The 19,826-nt window shown below is 38.1% G+C and overlaps 1 protein-coding gene across 18 annotated transcripts in view; it reads left to right on the top strand.

The window, feature by feature from the left end:
* LOC124946897 (peripheral plasma membrane protein CASK) overlaps window positions 1–19,826 on the top strand; it is a 127,427-nt gene that overhangs the window by 51,484 nt on the left and 56,117 nt on the right. Inside the window, exon 1 of one of the 18 annotated variants that reach the window (XM_047488302.1) lies at window positions 2,809–4,198. The exons of 15 other annotated variants lie outside the window; for them this stretch is intronic. In XM_047488302.1, coding sequence (XP_047344258.1) covers window positions 3,290–4,198 — 909 coding nt within the window. In that variant the 5' untranslated portion in view covers window positions 2,809–3,289. Of the gene's footprint in view, window positions 1–2,808; window positions 4,199–19,826 lie in introns of those variants that run through there. 2 more of the 18 variants (XM_047488303.1, XM_047488304.1) reach the window with 2 other exon arrangements.

The raw sequence follows: 19,826 nt of genomic DNA, 5'->3' as shown, positions 1-19,826 counted from the left end.
ATCATTATCTTGTCTTCGAGGAAAACTTAAGAACAAACGATCGATGGGGCAACGAGTCGTTAATCTTTCGAAGAAAAGCCTTCATTCAAACATTTCTCCTTTTTTCAACTGTTTCTTCCTTTCTCGTATGTTCAAGAACGTCTACTACGTTGACTTGATTGCACATTCGCGGGCATATAGGGCATTGTTAGCATAACCTTTTCATTTAGTCTAGAAGATTTCGTTAATCATTATTGACATTCATGGATGTAAATTTCTTCTTGGTTAAGAATTTATCTAGGACAGCTTTGGCAACTTGCAATAATAGGAAGTTCCTTATTACAAAATACGATTATGGTTTCGTAGAGAAACGTAAAAATTCATGATCTTTTTCATGTTTGTCGTATATAATAGGATGACACTGTGTATATAAATTGGCACAATAGACGTTCTTCTACGAACGTTATAATTCGTTATTATCGATTCGATCTTGAAACGACCGTTTTCAATTTGGACGATGGAAGCAAATATTTTTTCTACTCTCTTCGACTTTGTTCTGTTATTTCATAATTTCTCGGCCGTTTATACTAATGCGAGGAACGAATCGATCGAACAAAGTAAAAATATGCAAGAATACGCGAGAGAATTCTTAATAAGGTAGATAACTCGCAAACGCCTTACCATTTAGAATTGAAGTTAAAGTTGAAGGAAAGTAGTTTGGTATACCACTCGAGAAGAGTTCGAACTTTTCGTGAGCTTTCATTGTTGAAGAAGTTCCGAAATATATGATGGCATGTCGACTCGTTTACTTTCGGTTTTAGACTCGTCTTTCGTATACGAGAATCATCCGTCAAAAACGTACATATGTAGGTAAATATACATATACATGTATAAAAACTTACAACCTAGTTATATATATATATATATATATATATATATATATAAATATAAATTTATACAATTATATAAAAGACATACCAGACGTGAAATCTCTATATATTTCAATGTGTGTATTTCGATCGAATGTGAAACTTTGTGGAAACTTTGCGAAAGAAGACGGAACATATTCCCTCTCGTTTATTCTTTTTCCATCGTCTGTTGCTAACGATTATCAATAAGCATTAATCCTCTTAATGATTGGAAAAACGGATATTGTGAACTGTAAACCATTCTCTCTGCAATCTACTGATCGATACAACGATAATCACTCTCGGAACTAATGATGTTTAATATACTGAACGGATTATTTCCGGAAAATGACAACTGCAGGATACGAATGCTACAAGGATCATCAATTGTCTCATTTTCCTTTGAGCTCTTCCTCGCTTAATAGTCCAACTCGTGACTACATACGTACATACATAGGTATACAGATATCCTGGCAAAGGAAGACACGACATACATACCTGTGCAATGACTACCACATACTAACGCGTTTTCGACATCGCATTTGCATACACATTTGTGGCGATGCCGAACTATTTCGAACGATTACATACATATCTCTCTCTGTCTCTCTCTCTCTCTCTTTCTCTCTCTTGAAATAGACCTAGAAGATAAGCGAGCGTTTTGATCTGACGATAGAACGAAGAAATTAGAAACGCTGAAAACTTGACTTTCTCGAGAAACAAAAGTCACTTCGACTGCTACTCGAAACCGCTATGAGATAAGTTTTACAAAGGATAATCAAGTTACGGCTCTGCAAATACAACATCATACAAATGTAGAGATAGTAGATTGTTCTTGTGACTTTTCTTCTTGATCTGGGTCAATTTGCCCGGAGTGATACGTCTTTCTTGTAAGTCAGTGATAAAACAAGATAGATAAAGGGGACGCTCGCGTGGTTTCAACTTTTAAACACTTTTCGAAAATCCCAATGCGATGTTTAAATATACGAACGAATAAAGAAGGTGATATTTTTTAAAGGGAACTTTTCTAAGTTTCGATTAATTTACGAAAATTCTCAAATTTATTTTAATATAAATAAAAATTTTTCTTATATTATTTTCGACAGAAGTGAGAAGATATTTGTCCAAAAAACGAGCGTAGAAAAGGAAGTGCGAAAGCGAACGTAATGTCATCCCCACGGAAAATATCTATAAATAATTATTGAAAGCAGTATGATAGAGAAAGGTCTGAGGGAGGTCTGCGTACTCGCTCGCACGTATCATCAGGAGTAGCCTTGCCTCGTAAAATCGATTGTTCATTTTTCATTCACAATTCTTTTGCAGTTTTCTGCATTGAATAAAGGCCAAACGTTTATCCGAGATAAGAAAGAAAGTGAATATTATCTGACATGACAGAAACAAAATACGAAATGTCGATCATCGACATAAGAAGACAGAAATGTAAAAAGATGATACGAACAAATAAAATTATCAGGGCAAAGACGAGAGAGAAAGCGTGTCTCTCTGTGGTTGTCCACGAAGAAGAACGATGAGAAATACGAGCGTGGAAAGACAGAGAAAGGAAGAAAGAAAGAAAAAAAAGTGGACGATGCGGGAGAAGAAAAGAGATAGAGAAGGGGTAGTAAGGTCGAAATCGGGGTAGGAGAGTGAAACCGAAGATGGTGGGCGAGCATTGCGGTCCGGAGGGACGAAGGAGCAGCAGCCGAGTTACCAGTGCTGCCATTGCTTGCGAGAGGGGTCGCCGCTGGATGTGGATAGCCCTGTTCGTTCGTTGAGGGTGGGAAGGGATGGATAGCTAGTAGGTGGGTGAACGCGTACGAGAGAGTAAGAGATAGATAGGGATGAAGAGAGGGAGAGGGTGAAAGAGGGAGAGAGAGAGAGAGAGAGAGAGAGAGAGAGAGAGAGAGAAAGAGAGACGGTGGTGGGTCGGTCGGTTTGCGTGGACGATCTGCGCGGCAGTCGAGGCCGCGAGGCTCAGTGCTGGGGAGCGCGGCACCGCGATGCGTCGGTTTTCCGTTGCTGCCGCACTCGCTCTCACTGCTTCTATCCTCAATCCTCGAACACTTTTCTCTTCTGTCGCGTAACTCTCCGTACGCTTTGTTACTCGTTTTCCGTCTTTCCGTCTTTCCATTATAGCTCTACTTTTTCTCACGTGTATGTTGCGTTAATAGTTCAGTCGCGTCGTTCGTTCGTTCTTTAGTTCGTTCGTTTGTTCGTTCGTCCGTTGATTTGTTCGTCTGTTCGTTCGTTCGTTTGTTCGTCAAGTGCGTTTCGGTATTCATACGCGCGTGTGGCATCGACGAAGAGTGGCAAGAGTGCTACTGGACATGGCACCGGACAGGGCCCCATGTGGCGTTACGATTCGTGAGGAGGCGCGTTGACGGCGAAACGACGTGTTGGAAATGGATCATCCGTATGCGGGAGGTTGGGTGCCTCAAGGTCATGTCGGAGGTAGTGGTGGTGTCGGTAGTGCAGCAGCTAGTGGCAGTGGTGGTGGTGGTAGTGGCGGTATTGGCGGCGGAAGTAACGGCAGCATCGCCGGTAACATCGGGTATTCGAATACGGTGCCACGATGCTGGGACAGATCGTGCAGATCGACCGACCCATCGCCTATGCGACCGATCGAGCACGATCTGCGAGCGACCGAAACGATGAGATCGATGGAGTCTATGAGATCAGCGGACTCGGTTATAAGGCAACCGATGATGGAGTCTTCAGGAAGAACTGGCTCGATGGATCGTCGACAATCGAGCAGGTCAATGGAGGCTATAGGTAGGCCGCAAATGATGGATCAGATACGCACCGAACAGCCCAGGCCGATTCATGATCATCTAGGAAACGTGCCGTCATCGATGTCGGCGGCAGGCATGAGGAGTACGATGGAACACCATGCGATGCGCGTCATAGAACATCCATGTCGTTTGAAGGATCATGCCAGTTACGTGCACGATCATCATCTCGGCAGACCCCACGAACACGGCTGCAGATCGGTCGAACATGTTTCGAGATTGCTCGAGCATAGGCTCGCTCATGATGCACATAGACCACCGCCGCCGCCGTCGGCGGGTATCGAACAAACTTCCTGTCGACCCATCGATCATCCTCCAAGGCCGACCGTCAACTACTCCTGCCGATCGCTCGAACACGCACCAGGAAGACCGATACCCATGGATTGCGTTATCTACGGACCTCACTCGCACACACCGCCCAGATTACCCGCCGAGAGTCCCTTCCGCATCAACTGTCCCGTGCATAGTCCCTTTCGCTTCAGGCTCCTCAACGGCGCTGCTCCCGACTATCACTCTCATCAGGTAAATATCCTGATACTCTCGGCGACAACTTTCTAGACACCCGTTAGACTCTAAGACTTTTTTCCCCGAACGATCTCGTCTCATGCTCGAACGATCACGTTCCCTTTCCTTCTTGGGGAACTGGCCTTCGTTTAAAGGGCTTCGAATAACATAGCAAAGGGAAAGAGAAAGCCTTGACCTTCTGACCATAAGCGTAGGCGTCTTTTTTCTTCCCCTCATTCGGAACGCTCGGATAACTCGGCGAATGCCATCGCAGACTCTCGCTCACGTGCACAATCAGTGTTTGCTCTATTTTTATCCTCCAGAGTACTTTCAACTTAGAGAGCAATTTCGTTCAGCGAATTAGAAGGTTCTCATTGAAAATTCTTCTCTCGCACTCTAATTAATCGCGCCCGTGCAACATATGTTCTATCCGATTTAACGTCGACGCATATATAACCTTTTTCCTCTCTTTTTCTCATACAGGCGTTTAAACGAAAATGAAAAATATCTAACGAACTTCGTCGATTAACTTTACTTTATTTTACTTCTCTTTCGCATAAAATGCAACATTAACAATCGAACAAGTTAATTCATATTCTGAACGAGCAATATAACTCTTCGAGTAAGACTTTAGCACTTGGAAAGCTATCGGTTTTTTTTTCTTTTTTTTTTTCTTTTTTTTTTTTCGCAAGAAAGAAATAAAGAGTGTCCTCGAGATGGAACGCTTAAGGCGACGAATGAGACACTTCTTCTCTAAATTGACATGAAATTTCAGCTCCGAGCGTTTCGTTGCCTCGAGAAAAATGGATTAAGATTGATTGGCATGTTCTGACGTAATAGCATTCGAGAGTAACGGAATACAATTGCTATAGTTTTGTACTTCTCGCAATATGCTTTTATGGCAAAGTATATAAATACGATTTTGCAAAATATTATATATATATTATATATTATAATATATATATATTATATATGTATATAAATAAATATAATATAAATATAATATAAATAAATTTTAAATAAATATAATATATATACTATTGCAAAATATATATGCGATTTTCTATACGAAATAATAACATGTATAGTATTAACAATAGAACGATATGTTCATGAATATAGATTCGATGTAATTTTGCATTATTTATGAAATTTATTATGCATCTTTTATCGTACATTCTCGTACAATATCGTATAATGTTCATAAGTGAAAAAATATTTTCTCAAGAAAGAAATTCTTACGGTAACATAATATCCTCTCTGTAACGTAGGAATGGTTATCGCCCGTTAAACCTGATACTTCCGGAATATTAATTTCTTAATCGAATTAACGTCTCGTTTATATATTTAACGAGCAAATTTCATGTATTTGCCGGCACCATCATAAATGAAATTACGAGAAATGTTCAAACAAGATGGTAATTTTAATTATTATAAATATAGAGCAAATGGAACGAGTTTGAAAATTAATTCATTATTAATGTAAATATTTTATGATAAAAAAAGATACTCTAATGGAAAAAAAAAAAATGACCATGTATGTAAGTAAGTACATATAATCATAGTGGCATTAAGAAAACAATGATGTAATATGGTGAATTTTGTTGTCACAGTATTTATTATCTAACGATTAGATCGTTTCGTATCAATCGATTATTATAATCCTATAGAATACGTTGCGGTGCACGCACGATGATTTCCAATGGCGTAGTTTCCAGATCGTCGCGATCTTATCGCGTGTCATTGTGTTTCCTCTTTCATGTCGGTCATATATGAAGTCAATGTCACCTTAGTCCAACTACAAACTTATGTTCAAAAGGATCGTCGTGTTTACATAATAGTTAACTAATATTCAACGTATCAGAATTCCTCGAAGCAGCTCATCAACGAAAAGAGAATCTTGTTGTATAGGTTTAGTCACGTTAGAAACATTTCACGTATCTTGATATGGATTACGTCCTTGAGAACGATATCTGTTTAGAGATATAAAAGAAAGCGATCAAGTTCGATCTCTCTCTCTCTCTCTCTCTCTCTCTCTCTCTCTCTCTCTCTCTCTCTCTCTCTCCCTTTATCCCATTAACGTCATTGATGAGAATCCTTGCTATTAACATCTAGTGCATTCACTATGAAGCCGTACGTCAACGATGGTGTAGGTATAATAAGCCCACGTGAACTTATAATTAGATCTAAACTATTATCGGTCGACGTTAAAACTTAAACCTTCTATTTGTTACACGACGTAAGTACGTTTATCGTTGATCGATTTTCAACTTCTTTGCCTTTCGTAGTCAATCTTATCGTGAATGAGTAAAGAGAAAGAAACTTTTTCTTCAAAGTCTTGTAATGCATTTTACCTTTTTTTCTTCTAAAATTCAGAGTTAAAAGTTCTGACCTAAAATCACATTCTAGGAGCATTATCTTTCTCTTTTTTTTTCTTTTTTCTTTTTTTCTATTTTTTTTTTTTATTCGAAAGAGTGTGAGGGGGAAGGAGGAAGAGAGAGTAAGACGTTGAATTTCGCATTTTTCGTGCTTAAAAAAAGACACTGACGACGCCCACGTTGTGGCCTTTACGATCTGACCTATTTCACATGTGCTGAAACACAGGATTTTCTTAATCCAACCTCTTTCTATCCGCAAAGACGATTCCTTCTCTCTTCCCATATTCCTTGTCCTCTTTTCTTTCCTATCTTTTACTGCTTGAAGAATCAAGACGACAGGAATTCTCATATACATTATTATGCGAGAACGTAACTCTCACGAATTTGTTTTCGATCGATCGCTCTCCTGTCCCATATCTCAATTTATATTTATTATACATATAGATATATTTGCACGCAACGAAATCCTATACCATTTCGTCGCTGCGATTTTATGGACATATTCGTGCATTTGAAGCAATCATATACGATATCATATATATATATATATATATACATATGTGTGTGTGTGTGTATATATATATATATATATAGGTAGATATTTTATAATATATCTACTACCGCCGCTATATTATTATAAAAAGAGGTATCATATCCTCGAGATATATCCATAATAATGTCGTTTTTTTTCCTCTTTTCGTGCGAGAACTTCTTTTCATAAATGTCTATGTCGGATTTAACGTAGATACATCAAGCTTCATGGATATTGATTAATGTGAATTCCAAATCTATCCGGTTTAAATATTAAAATTTACATTGGCATCGATGTCGAAAAGGTAAATTCGTTCGATAGAATTTCTGAGTTCTTTTCTCATCCTATCAAATACGTTTTATATATTTATCAATCATTATTAATGAAAAAGAAAGAGAGAGAGAGAGAGAGAGAGAGAGAGAGAGAGAGAGAGAGAGAGAGGAGAAACAAGAGCTATTCAAAGATTTGTAACATTCATTAATATTAATGACTTAATGAAATATTTATAGTACGATACGTTACAACAGTGTAATAACAGAAACTACGCATAGGCCAATTTCTATGTCCATTTCATAGAAAGTTTGAATACAATGGTCCTTGGGTAATGGTAGACCCGATACAACTTGAGTATAAGAGGAAATGCTGTATTCAACGCTTATAAACTATTTTCTCGGTACAATCATCAAGGTAAACTTGGTCTCCATTATTGTAGACCTTTGAAAAGCGAAATACGCTTTATATTTCGCTTTGTTATTTGAAATAAAAAGAAAATTTGGAATGGTAATACACTGTGGATTTTGTTGGGTTGAGATGTGTGACTAAAGTAGAGAATAAAGAGACGAAGAGAAGAACAGGGGAAACGAAGAAGGCGAAAAAAGAAAAATTCAAGCCGCGGAAATGATTTACGAGTATGTTTTACCCCATAACGGTTCATTTTGTATAACACAGCGTACTATCATTTACCCGTTTAATGGCTCATCGTGTCGAGAAAAGAAAGAAATATCTAAACGAGCCAGCCTGCTTTTCACGAAAAATTGAAAAATATATTCAACTTCGTTCATCCATTCGTACATTTGAAAGATCCCGTTCTTATGAAACGATATGTTTACTTATAATTTTGCGCAAGAGTTCACGGAAGGAGTTGAAGACTTGGTCGATATTAAGACGATAGAAATCTTTCGATGTGAAAGAAATCGGAAGTAGACGCGTCGTTGAGCTTTTTTCCCCGAAGAGAAATAGGTACGTCAGGTAGAAACGACAATCGTAGTTTATTTTCGCTCGGTCGGTCCTTTTTGAGCGTCTTTTTTGCGGATGCGCGTTTAATCGATGGCCGACTTTCATACGTGCTGCTGCTTTCGAACACACTTTGTCGGCATTATGAGGAACCCTTTGTACGTAGGTAGGTATTGCCCAGCTCGTCCTCGCATTACGCTCCGAATACATCCAAGATCAATCTAAATATGCATCGTAGACTCGAACCGTGAAAGCTCGCCGGATTTTCCTGAAGCGTCGAGATCATCTATAGGGTAGCTACCTATACTTACTTTGTCGATACCCGAGATAGATCTCTTTGAATTTTGCTAAAATACTTCTTCCTTTACATTCGAGATATAGGTATTAGCGTCCATAATAGCTACGAAATTTTCCTCGATGATTCGAACAAATTTTCACTTCACGACATTTCTCTGAATAAAATCGAGAAAGAAAGTACAAAAATACATAAATATCAGTTGGCTTCGCATATAAATCAAAGAAGAAGGATATTCCAAGATAATATCTTTTTTTTTATTACGATACAATATTATGTAAACGATGAAACTAACGCGCTCCCTCTCTCTCTCTCTCTCTCTCTCTCTCTCTCTCTCTCTCTCTATCGTGAAAAGAAAGATAAGATTCTCCGTTCCAAGAATTAATTTTATTTTAACGAACGACGACCGAAATGATCGTAAAAAAAAAAGAAAAGGGAGATATCAAGAAAAAAAAATATCACAAAATTCTTCTTCATTAAATACCGTGATAGTAAAATCTTGTCTTTTTGCGAGGAAAGAAAAGAATATAAAAAAGAAAACTGCAATTATCGAAGATCCCCGAGATTATACAGTCAACTGCATTATACGAGTTATCCTCGAGATAATAGCATACGAAGCAACGTTATTACTTTCGTCGTTGGATTACGGTCATCGTATAGATAATACAAAAATTACTTTATATAGCGTTGACCCATCGTTGAAAGAAGATCAATCATCGTTCAATAAATTTTATCCGTTAACGATCGAACATCCTTGTTCATACTTCTATCCTTTACGCTTTATCTTCTTCGAGTAGATCCGTAGCAAGCTCATAATTCTTTACTTTATCCAGGCATTACAGGAAAGGATACTATGCTACTGTATCCCGCTTTGGAACGCTCAATTTCAGCAATTATGTTCTCGACCTCGAGTAGGATTTCCCATTGGGATTGCTTATCGTCCAAGCCACCAACATTGTACCAAACGTTTTCATATACACACCGATAATCCAATCGAGATGATATGCTCTCTCTCTCTCTCTCGCTCTCTCTCTCTCTCTCTCTCTCTCTCTCTCTCTCTCACTCCCGCTTCCAATGGTACAACGGAGATTTCTTGCCAAACGAAATTGCGTTTCCCTTAGACAAAAGGTCCCAGTCAGTGTCCAGAAAGGGGCAGGAACGAGTTCGCGGTTTTCTCTTTGTTTTCTAGCTTTTGTTTCGCCGAACTACATTTAGGAAGGATGCGCGGCCAAGATAAACGAAGCAGGCTTTCCACGTAGACTTCCGGTGGCTTCGTGCACTTTTATTGGCTCGCGAATTTCAGCCTCTTGTCCATTCGACCTCCCTTCGTTCCGATTACCAACCGTTCTTACTCGAGTTGTCCTCGACGCTCTAATTATTCTAGATCCGTTGAAACGAGCCAATTTCCAATGACCAACCTCATTTCTCTCTCTCTCTCTCTCTCTCTCTCTCTCTCTCTCTTTCTCTCTTGGGAGAGAATTCGTTAAACATGTGTGACATATCAACTATTCTTTTTGTAATTTCAATAATTAATGTCACTCAGACGTCAAATAATAATTTTTTTTCTTCTTTTTTTTTTCTTTTTTTTTTTCTTTCGTAGAAACACATATCACTGGAAGTAAATGCGAAAACGTAAAAAATTTCTCGTTGTCTTAGCAATTTTTGTAAAGACATACGTAACTTACTATATTAGACCCAGGAGATACATAGATAAATAAATAACAAACAAATTTATGATCCAAGTCGTAACATTGTTTTATTGTGATTTACAATGGAAAAAGACGATTTATAACATTGTTACGTACATGTATACATACACACACACACACACACACACACACACATACACATTTTCCACTTTGCTCTTGTAACAACACGAGACAATATTACAAATATATTCAACATTGCGAGAATAAACTCACTTACGAACACGATACACACATTTTTCACTTCACGCCTGTAACAACATGAGGGAACGTTACAAATAATGTATATTCAACATTGCATATATGTAATAAAGCAGAGATCATCGATGATTCTCGTTGGTTTTGCAAAATAGTAAGTTATTACAGGCTTTCCTTTTTGTTCGTGACTCATAGCAGATGGATCGCGTAAAAGCGTCGCTTTTCATTTCATCCGGAAGATTTATGACCAGCGACATTGGCTCCGTCCTTCCACCAGCTCTTCCCCCTGCCTCTCGAATGGTCCACGCGCTAAGTCCCTTTACTCTTGACGCGCAATCTCTCTCTCTCTCTCTCTCTCTCTCTCTCTCTCTCTCTCTCTTTTGGATCCTAGGGTCTTTAGCATTTTAAATAGTGCGGTCGGGACAATTTGGCTCGGATGGCACCGTCGCTATATCACGAGCACAAATCCGTGATTGTGGAGGAACCGGCCGTCCATTATTCAAAACATGAGGGCTTGTTGTTGGGTTACTGGTGCTGCCCATCCTCAATGGAATACATTAGCGTCGTTACAAAGCGAAAGAGAGAAGCGCTTCCGGAAGCGTCGTTATAATCTCTCTCTTAGTTCGCTTCTCTTTGCCTCTCTTTTCATCGTGGATAAAGCACATACGTAATACCTATATAGATAGCTATACATCCACCAATGTACTTATATACAAATTGTAACTGTATGCGTAACTATAAGAAGAGAGATATGTGTGCCGTACGTGAGAGAAGTCCATCTCCTTTTCACTATCCCGAACGTCGTTCCTAGCGTAATCTCGAGTACGATAAGTGACTGCCTCGTTACCACTCGGTAAATATTTAACGACCCACATCGGACTCCTTGAATCAACTAGACGCGAAAGAAAAGAAACGAAACGAAGCGAAACGTTGGTTCGAAGTTGAATTTCGAAGAATGGACTGAATATATCGTGAAATGTTTCATACTTATTCCGCTTAAGTATAATGTTATTCTCCTTTGTATTCTTTCTCTCTCTTTCTCTCTCTTATTCTTTGTGATTCAACTTGTTCAATCGTTATAACTATTTGAGTGATTTTGATCATATTTTTCATTAACCCCTATTTTCTCGTATCTACGAAATATGATACTATATCGATCATAGGACAGTTCCCTCTCCTTTTAGCTTTATATAACAGAATTACCAGTTGTTAACAAAGATAGTGTTAATATGGTGTTGAATCTATCGAGAATATTTGATGCGATCGACAAGAACAAGGATGGTGGTGGCAAAAGTTTAGCGAGATTCAATGTATCTGCACCGTTGCATTCAGGTTACGACCTTGCACGATGCGAACTTATCGAAGTTAAAGCACAGGAAAGTTTACAGGCGATTTGAAGGTAGTCGAGGATGACGAAGGTAGAAGCGACGAGTTGCATTCTCATCTTATACATAATTTCATGGACGAATCATTCTATAGGTTAAGTGCCTCTTAACCTAAGGGCCTACATAATAGAGGAATTAAAACAGAGTTTGTTATTTCTTTCTCTTTTCGTCAAATCGAGTATCCCTAAGTTGGTGAGTACCCTTTTGAGATGTCTAGATGATCAAGTTGCCACTCAAGCTGTCCAAGATGTGTATATATATATATATATATATATATATATATATATATATATATATATATATATATAGTTATAGAGTTAGAGATAAATCCATCAAGGAGAAAGAAGAGGAAAAAAGAAGAAATTCTTTTAAAAGCTATTTATGACGAACGGAAGAAGTTGTCAAGAAATTTTATTCGTTTCGTTTATAGTCGTACACGCATAGTGGCGCGCATATCTTTCAAAAATGTCTTTCTTAAAACGAACGAGACAACTTTTCTTTCAAAATAAAAGAGAAATCTTTTTTCAAACTTACAAACTTTTAAATCCTTCATGCGAGCTAGTCGCAAACACGTTTTCCTTCTTTCGACAAAGTATATTCTTCTCGACCGATTCGCTATTACTCTCGCGTGTTGCCTGATGACAAAAGTTTTCTATCTCTAGTGCGACGAAAGCTTTCTTTCATGTTGATAATGCAAGAGGTTGCTCTCTTTCGCTTATCCAAAGATCCACGTTCTTCATATGCCACGTTTTCTTTACCTTCTTTGCGAAAGTCGTCCGTTATCGTATTGACAGCCGATGCTTTTTGTCTGCCTTCGAGACTCGATCTCCTAATCTCTATCTCTTTCAACTACACTATTTCTCTCTCTCTCTCTCTCTCTCTCTCTCTCTCTCTCTCTCTCTCTTCCCCATCCCCTTCCTTCTCTTGCTCACTCGACGTCTCCAAATGGCTAATCAATATCAAAGACGTTCTCTGAGAGACAGATACCAGTGATGCGCGAATGCTTTATCAAACACTAGACGATATCGAATCAGGTTCTTGGACATGTTAGTAATAGTACACACACATATAGACATACATATATACATATATACATTTATGTATATATATACACGGAGGTATATATATATATATATATATATCGCTTATTTGTTCGTATTATGTTAGCGTATAAGTTTCCAAGTATACCAAGCCGTAGTATAGAGAAAAAGATTTTTCTACAAACATATTGTAGAGAAATACAGGGGTATGATATAGTGCACATATGACGCATTTATTTATACATATATATATATATATATATATATATATATTTGTCGTTTTCATTTAAATAGTGGACAATATATTCAGGAAGATACAAGAGATTTTCCGTGGTCCTTTTTACCTAGCACGTCTCCGCTATTTATCGGACGACATTAAGCCTGGAAGTAGCTATGTCCGTTTTAGATCCGTTTCATGTCTAATCGGTGAAACGTTTAGAAGCAACGATGCTTATATATGCTACCAGTACGTACTATCTTGGGAATTATGCCGTCTGCCATAAATTTGAGGATACCGTTTTCGAAGTGGAACCATTCGGTATTAATTCAAAACGCGCCGGACAAAGACGGCCGAGAGATGCTGGTCGTTAATTAAAATATGGCAGATTAACGAGGATCGAGAAGATCGGGGAAAGCCTGTAGGATGTCCAAGTACCACAGTCCTCTTCTATGTCCTCCATTCTATATCTATATCAAGATAATATGATATATGCGCCGCGCGTACATCGAAATATCATTGTTGTCTTTGTACGAGTCTCCGAGGGACGCGTAGCAATTAGAATGAGCGCATGCATCCTTGTTTCGTGGCTCGGTATCGAGGATGAGATGCATACAAAGTGCATCTACGGATTAATAAAAGGAAAATTCGGAACGCAAGTAATATCGTTATTATCATTATTATATATTCTTATCGTATTATCATTAGAGGTATTATTCTTTTAACGTTTAATTTTTAACATTTAGATGAAAAAATTTAATTAAATTAATTGTATTAAATAAAAGGATTTTATTGACTTTTCTTTTTGAAAAAGAAGTATAGATAAAAAGGAGAAATTAGAGTATAGCGTAGCATTATAACACTTCTACGTCGATGTTTTCCGTGGCAGCATCACCGAAACTGTTCGAGAGTGGCTTTCATTGACAGAAAATCGTTAACAGCAGCAGACGGTTGTTAGGATGTTAGGAAAGGGTTATCGCTCTCATTGACGAGCCGATGTTACTGGAAATTAATAACGTGAAAGGGCTACGGATCGCGTTGCTTTTCTCTACTTGCTTTCGTTCGCTCGTCATTCAGGATTCTTTGGGGAGAGAAAAAAAAAATAATCTATGTGTATATACATTCGTGTTTTCCAAACTAGCAAACATAGCTATATCAGCTATAGTATAGTAGTAGTATTTGTAGTAGTAAGCCAATCGAAGATCGCATATTTTGTTTTATTTCATTTTCAACTAAAATTATATTTATTTATCTTGCTGATCCCATATTTCTGTTGATTCTAATTCAATGTTTCTGCTTGTGATAGACAAATTGTATATTCTCCCTCCCTTCCTCTCTCCTCTCCCTTCTCTCTCCTCCCCCTTCTCTCTCTTTCCCTCTCTTTCTTTATCTTTCTTCGATATTCAATATAAAAGTTTTCGTATTATAATAGGAACGTTCTAAAGATAGGATTCATGATCTTTCGGAAATCAAATCCGAGCAATTGTTAAATTTTCTTCGAGAATGGAAAGTACTTGTAAAATTATTCAAAGCATTCGGACGGTCGCCTAAATGGCGCCTTTTGCTTTTTACGCTCGATTGGCGCTACTCAATGCTAGCGTCGGCACAAATACGTTTGGAATTCCGAGAACCTTTTTCTCTCTTTCTCTCTCTCTCTCTCTCTCGCTCTCTCTCTCTTTTTTCCTCTCATGTGCGTGAAATGTTCCCTGCAAAACATTATGAAGAATTCTTCTCATTTCTCATCTCTCTCTCTCTCTCTCTCTCTCTCTCTCTCTCTCTCTCTCTCTCTCTTTCCCTCTTTCTCTCGGTTTCGTTCATCCAACCTTTAAAAAACATAAAACTTTTACAGGCGTAATGAGCCGAATCCCTTTCCATGATATTATTTAGAAATTTGTCTCATCAGCGAATCCAGGTCACAGTTCTGATCAGTAATAGGTTTTATTGGTAGTATTTTGTATTACCAGAAACCCAAATCGAGATGCCAAATTAGTATCATCAGTTTGTCGGCATGGTTGCAGCTGTTACGACTAATGTCCAGGTTGCCGTGTCTCTTCACGAACGAGCGAATCTTTACTCGTTCTTTTTATTTTTCTTTTTATTTTTCTTTTTATTTTTATTTCTATTTTTCATTTTTCTTTTTCTTTTTCTTTTTCTTTTTATTTCTATTTTTCATTTTTCTTTTTATTTTTCTTTTTATTGTTTTATTCACTTTTATATAAAATGCATAAATTCGTTTTGGTCGCATTAAAAAAGTGAAAGAAAAGATCGGGCTAGGCAAATTCTTTTATAACGATATAACGTACAATAATAATTGTCATAATTTTGAATGAAAAGTATTATAAAAAAAAATTTATACTAAAAATATAATCAAGTGATATACGATGCGTCATTATTGTTTTCTGAATTTACCTATCGAGTCACATAAATTTCGATTTGTTCGAGTCACGGATTAATAAAAAAGTAAATGAAAAAAAGGAAAGAAAAAGAACGAAAGCAAACGACTCACCCCTTAAACGTTCGAACTCGAACAGAGTCGTAAATTGTGGGGAACGAGCCAACGTAATTTCGGGAACGGTCGTACGCAATTTTGAACGTCGAAACGGTGCAGCTGCGTTCGCGAAAGCACGGTGGTAATACAGAGACAGAGAGGTATTTCGTATGTGAGGGCCGGTAGAAAAGAAAAGAAAAACGTCGTCGTCGGTTCATTTGCAGGAATCACGTGACTAGTAGCATCGCTTCGTAGATTCGGACTGTATTTGCTATTTCGAGAATGCATTTGTTATTTATGCGACCACCGGCCTTCATTAGACCGTGCTAGAGCAAATGTATTCATGAACAGTGCGCGTTAAGGTACACTAGAGTGTACATACTGCAAGCACGTTTTCCCTCACTCTCTCTCTATTTCCCCTATCTCTCTCTCTCTCTCTCTCTCTGTTTGTCTGTCTGTCTCTCTCTCTCTCTCTCTCTCTCTCTCTCTCTCTCTCTCTCTCTCTCTCTCTCTCTCTCTCTCTCCCTCTTTCTGTTTCTCTTTCTCTTTCTTTGTCACGTATAACCAAGTGAAACTATTGGAAGACGATATCTCGTCATATTAATAATCATGTTAATGAATTCGGAAGTTCAATACCAGCAGGTTAATAACGCAGAAGCTCAAGAGGCTTAATCGTCCGATACGAATTTTGGAATTTCAATGTAATCCTAATTCGACTTAGTATATTCTGCAGCTGCGATTGATGTATTACGTATAATAGATACGTATTACGTTTTTGTATTCGTAAAAAATGTCCGTTTAAAATATAATTGAAATTCGAAAAACGTCGGGAATTCGTTTAAAATCGTCGCATCTCTGAAATTCTGTCATCAGTGGGAAAATATAAAAGTAACAAAGTCTAAAATTTAACAGAGCGACGACTTTGATTTAAATTGCATTTCCGCTATCAACGTTTTCTTTCTATGAGGACATACGTCGGCCCTTTCTAGGCACATACGATGATCATTTTCGTGAAAGGCTTTTGAGGAAGAAAAAAAAAATCAAAAGAAACACACATGCAGGTTCGTTCGTTCGTTCGTTCATTCATTCGTTCGTTCGTTCGTATGATTGAATAGTGCCCGATCGTTCACGTTGACAGAAGCTTTCAAATGATAGGGGATAATTAGTTACCGAGAAATCTCGACTGAAAAAAACAATTCAATTACGGTGCAGGTCAATTATCTCCCTGAAGATAGAAAGAGAAAGAGAGAGAGAGAGAGAGAGAGAGAGAGAGAGAGAGAGGGAGAGACAGGAATAGAGGAAGAGAAGAACGTCGCTTGCTTGTTACCGTCGCATCCGTTCGATGCTCGGATCCTGAGGAAGCGCATGTACTAATTTCATGTAGAAGACTCCCAATTAAAAGCGGTAAAAGCAACTATGGCGTCGTTGCCATGGTTTCGCTCTGAACGTCCTCTGCCGCCCTAAATTATCAACCTCTCTCTTTCTCTCTCTCTCTCACACACACACACACATACACATTCTTGTATTTTTATTCGTGCCTATACATAACGATGATATTTCCCCATATTCGATATCAAATTTCTTCCTGGAGATAATCTTGTAAACATTCATCCCCTAATTCCTTCCTTGAAACAGTATAATATCCAACGAAACTTAACCAAAGACACGCGAAACATTGTTACTTGAGTCTTAATGTAAAGTATTGAGAAATTTTAAACTGGCTGTTATGAAGAGCCGATTAATGTATTTTTATATTAAAAGAAGAAAAAAGAAATATATATGTATATAAAGAGAGAAAGAGAGAGAATCTTACATCAAGAAGAAAGACGACATCGCTGACAGCTTTAAAGTTTCAAAAAGCTAATCGACGTGGATTGATTCTCATCCGGATTCTGCGTAGCAGGAAAATTCGTTTCCGAGTTCGTATTAATGTCGAAACGCATACATCTACGTACCTATTGACGGTACTCTTTTACTCTCGACCCAAATCATCTAGCGTACCACAGTTAGTGGTACTACTTAATCCCGCTTCGACGATAATAAAGGACATACTCGCGCAATAAAATTGACGAACATCTAGCAAAAATTTGCGCTTCGCCGCACGAAAATGCGTAAAAGGTCGACGTTCTTTCTCTATATACATATGTATCTCTCTCTCTCTCTCTCTCTCTCTCTCTCTCTCTCTCTCTCTCTCTCCCCCTTTATCTACCATCTTGTCTTTTCTTTATTTTTTTGAAATATCTTAAATGTCGTTTTCTTCGTGCGATCTTATCGAATTATATTTCAAGATAAATTATCGATAAGGAACATTAGAGAAAATTGAAAAATAAATCAAGATAAAAGACTGACGTTACTATCTTTTTCTATCGTGAATTAAATCAAAATATTTTACGGTAACTTAACAAGAGTTTAAGATTTGAGGAGTTCCCACGTACACGTGTAAGGTAAGCTTACAGGAAGGAAGGAAGGAAGAAAGGAAGAGGATTTTGGAGAAAATCGTGCAAGTCACGTTGCAGGAAAAAACAACGGAAGACGATAGTTTGTGTTGAGTGGAAGAGAGTGGTTGAGAAAGAGAGCGAGAGAGAAAGCGAGAGAGAGAGACGAGTCAAAGGGGATTCCCTCGTGTATGTATTGTGGTAGCTTAAACCCTGGCTATGCATCAACGTGTATGTCTTTATAATCTCTTGTTTTAGTGTGTGTGTGTGAGAGAAAGAGAGAGAGAGAGAGAAAGAGAGAGAAAGAGAGAGAGGAGAAACAAGAGAGGGCGGCGAATAGAACACGATAGGATGCTGTGTTTTACTTTATCTGCAAAGGTTGCATGAAAAACGTGGAAAATAATCTCCTATATCCGTTTTCCTTCTCCCGAAATTCTTTAATCCGTTCATCGACCGAAAAAAGGAGCCAACGAAGGAATAACAAAATGGAAATAGGATTCGTCTAGGAAGCTCAAGGATAATCCGATAGGGTCTTTGGATTAATATCATTTGGATACGGATTTATATTGTATTATATACGATATTTGTTTCTATTTTCACGTCGCACAACCTTTTGTATTAAAATTCAACAAATTTATGCATTCCTCTTCGATGGACGTGATGGAACACGTTGCATCAGTATGACACGTTCCCTGTGAATATTCATGAATCTAGTGTCACGGGAACTTTTCTACGAAGCGGAGAAATTTTTTATCGGAAAAAGTTGAGGCTCGTAGGGTTGGAAAAAGATGCACGGGGACGATGAGAGCGATCGACTGAAAATGCGTCGTGGAAATAAGTTATAAAATATTCTGCTTACGAGTAATGTCTTTTATCATCGATATTATACGATATATCGTATCGGTGTAAAATTAATGAACCTCGATCATGATAAGGACGAAATAATATAAGAATATCGTAATTTATTGAATGATTCATTGATTAACATAATTTATTATATTGAAACGAAATACGTAACAACACGTGGTCGGTACATTCAATGAATAAAATGTAACTAGTGTCCCATGGTGACCACCGACTAGCCGCGTTCTCTCTCTCTCTCTCTCTCTCTCTCTCTCTCTCTCTCTCTCTCTCTCTCTGTTTCTAACGGTCAGCTAGGTATTCGGTCACCGCATTCCCTAATGCCATCCTATGGAAAATTGAATTGCTGGAATCGCGAACGGTCGACTGAGTAAAGCCAGCAGAGCAGAGATCTGACCTTCGCTCGATGAGGCGCTTGAATAAACAACGTACCGAGTTCAAGTAACTAGACTTAATTCAACTACTGTTTCCGAATTAAATAGTTGCTTCTAAACGTGGTATCCTCTAATCTTCGTTTTCTTCGTCGAAATTGAGTTCGAATATAATTCCAAAATATTTCATTAAGATTGCAGGTTCCTTGAAATGCTCGGAAGTATCCTTTAAGAGAATTCGTCAATTCTTCTTTTCTCGAAACGAGTATCATAGATCAAATTGTTACGCTTTAACGATTTCTTAGATATACTTGGAATTAGAAACCGGTCGATATCAGTTACGAAATCCTTTCGCTATATTCGACGAAACTTGCGGTCAATGTAACATTGTTTGCAGATGATCGGGCTATCGGTTAAACCACTGAATGCATTGTGGCCATGCATGGAGGTCCTCCCTACTATGTACCTACGTGTCCTACCTACGTGCGGCACGAATACGAAACGATT

The sequence above is a fragment of the Vespa velutina genome, chromosome 2 (genome assembly GCF_912470025.1).
Source record: "Vespa velutina chromosome 2, iVesVel2.1, whole genome shotgun sequence".
In the NCBI taxonomy this organism is placed as follows: Eukaryota; Metazoa; Arthropoda; class Insecta; order Hymenoptera; family Vespidae; genus Vespa; species Vespa velutina.
This window is presented reverse-complemented; position numbering and strand designations above follow the sequence as displayed.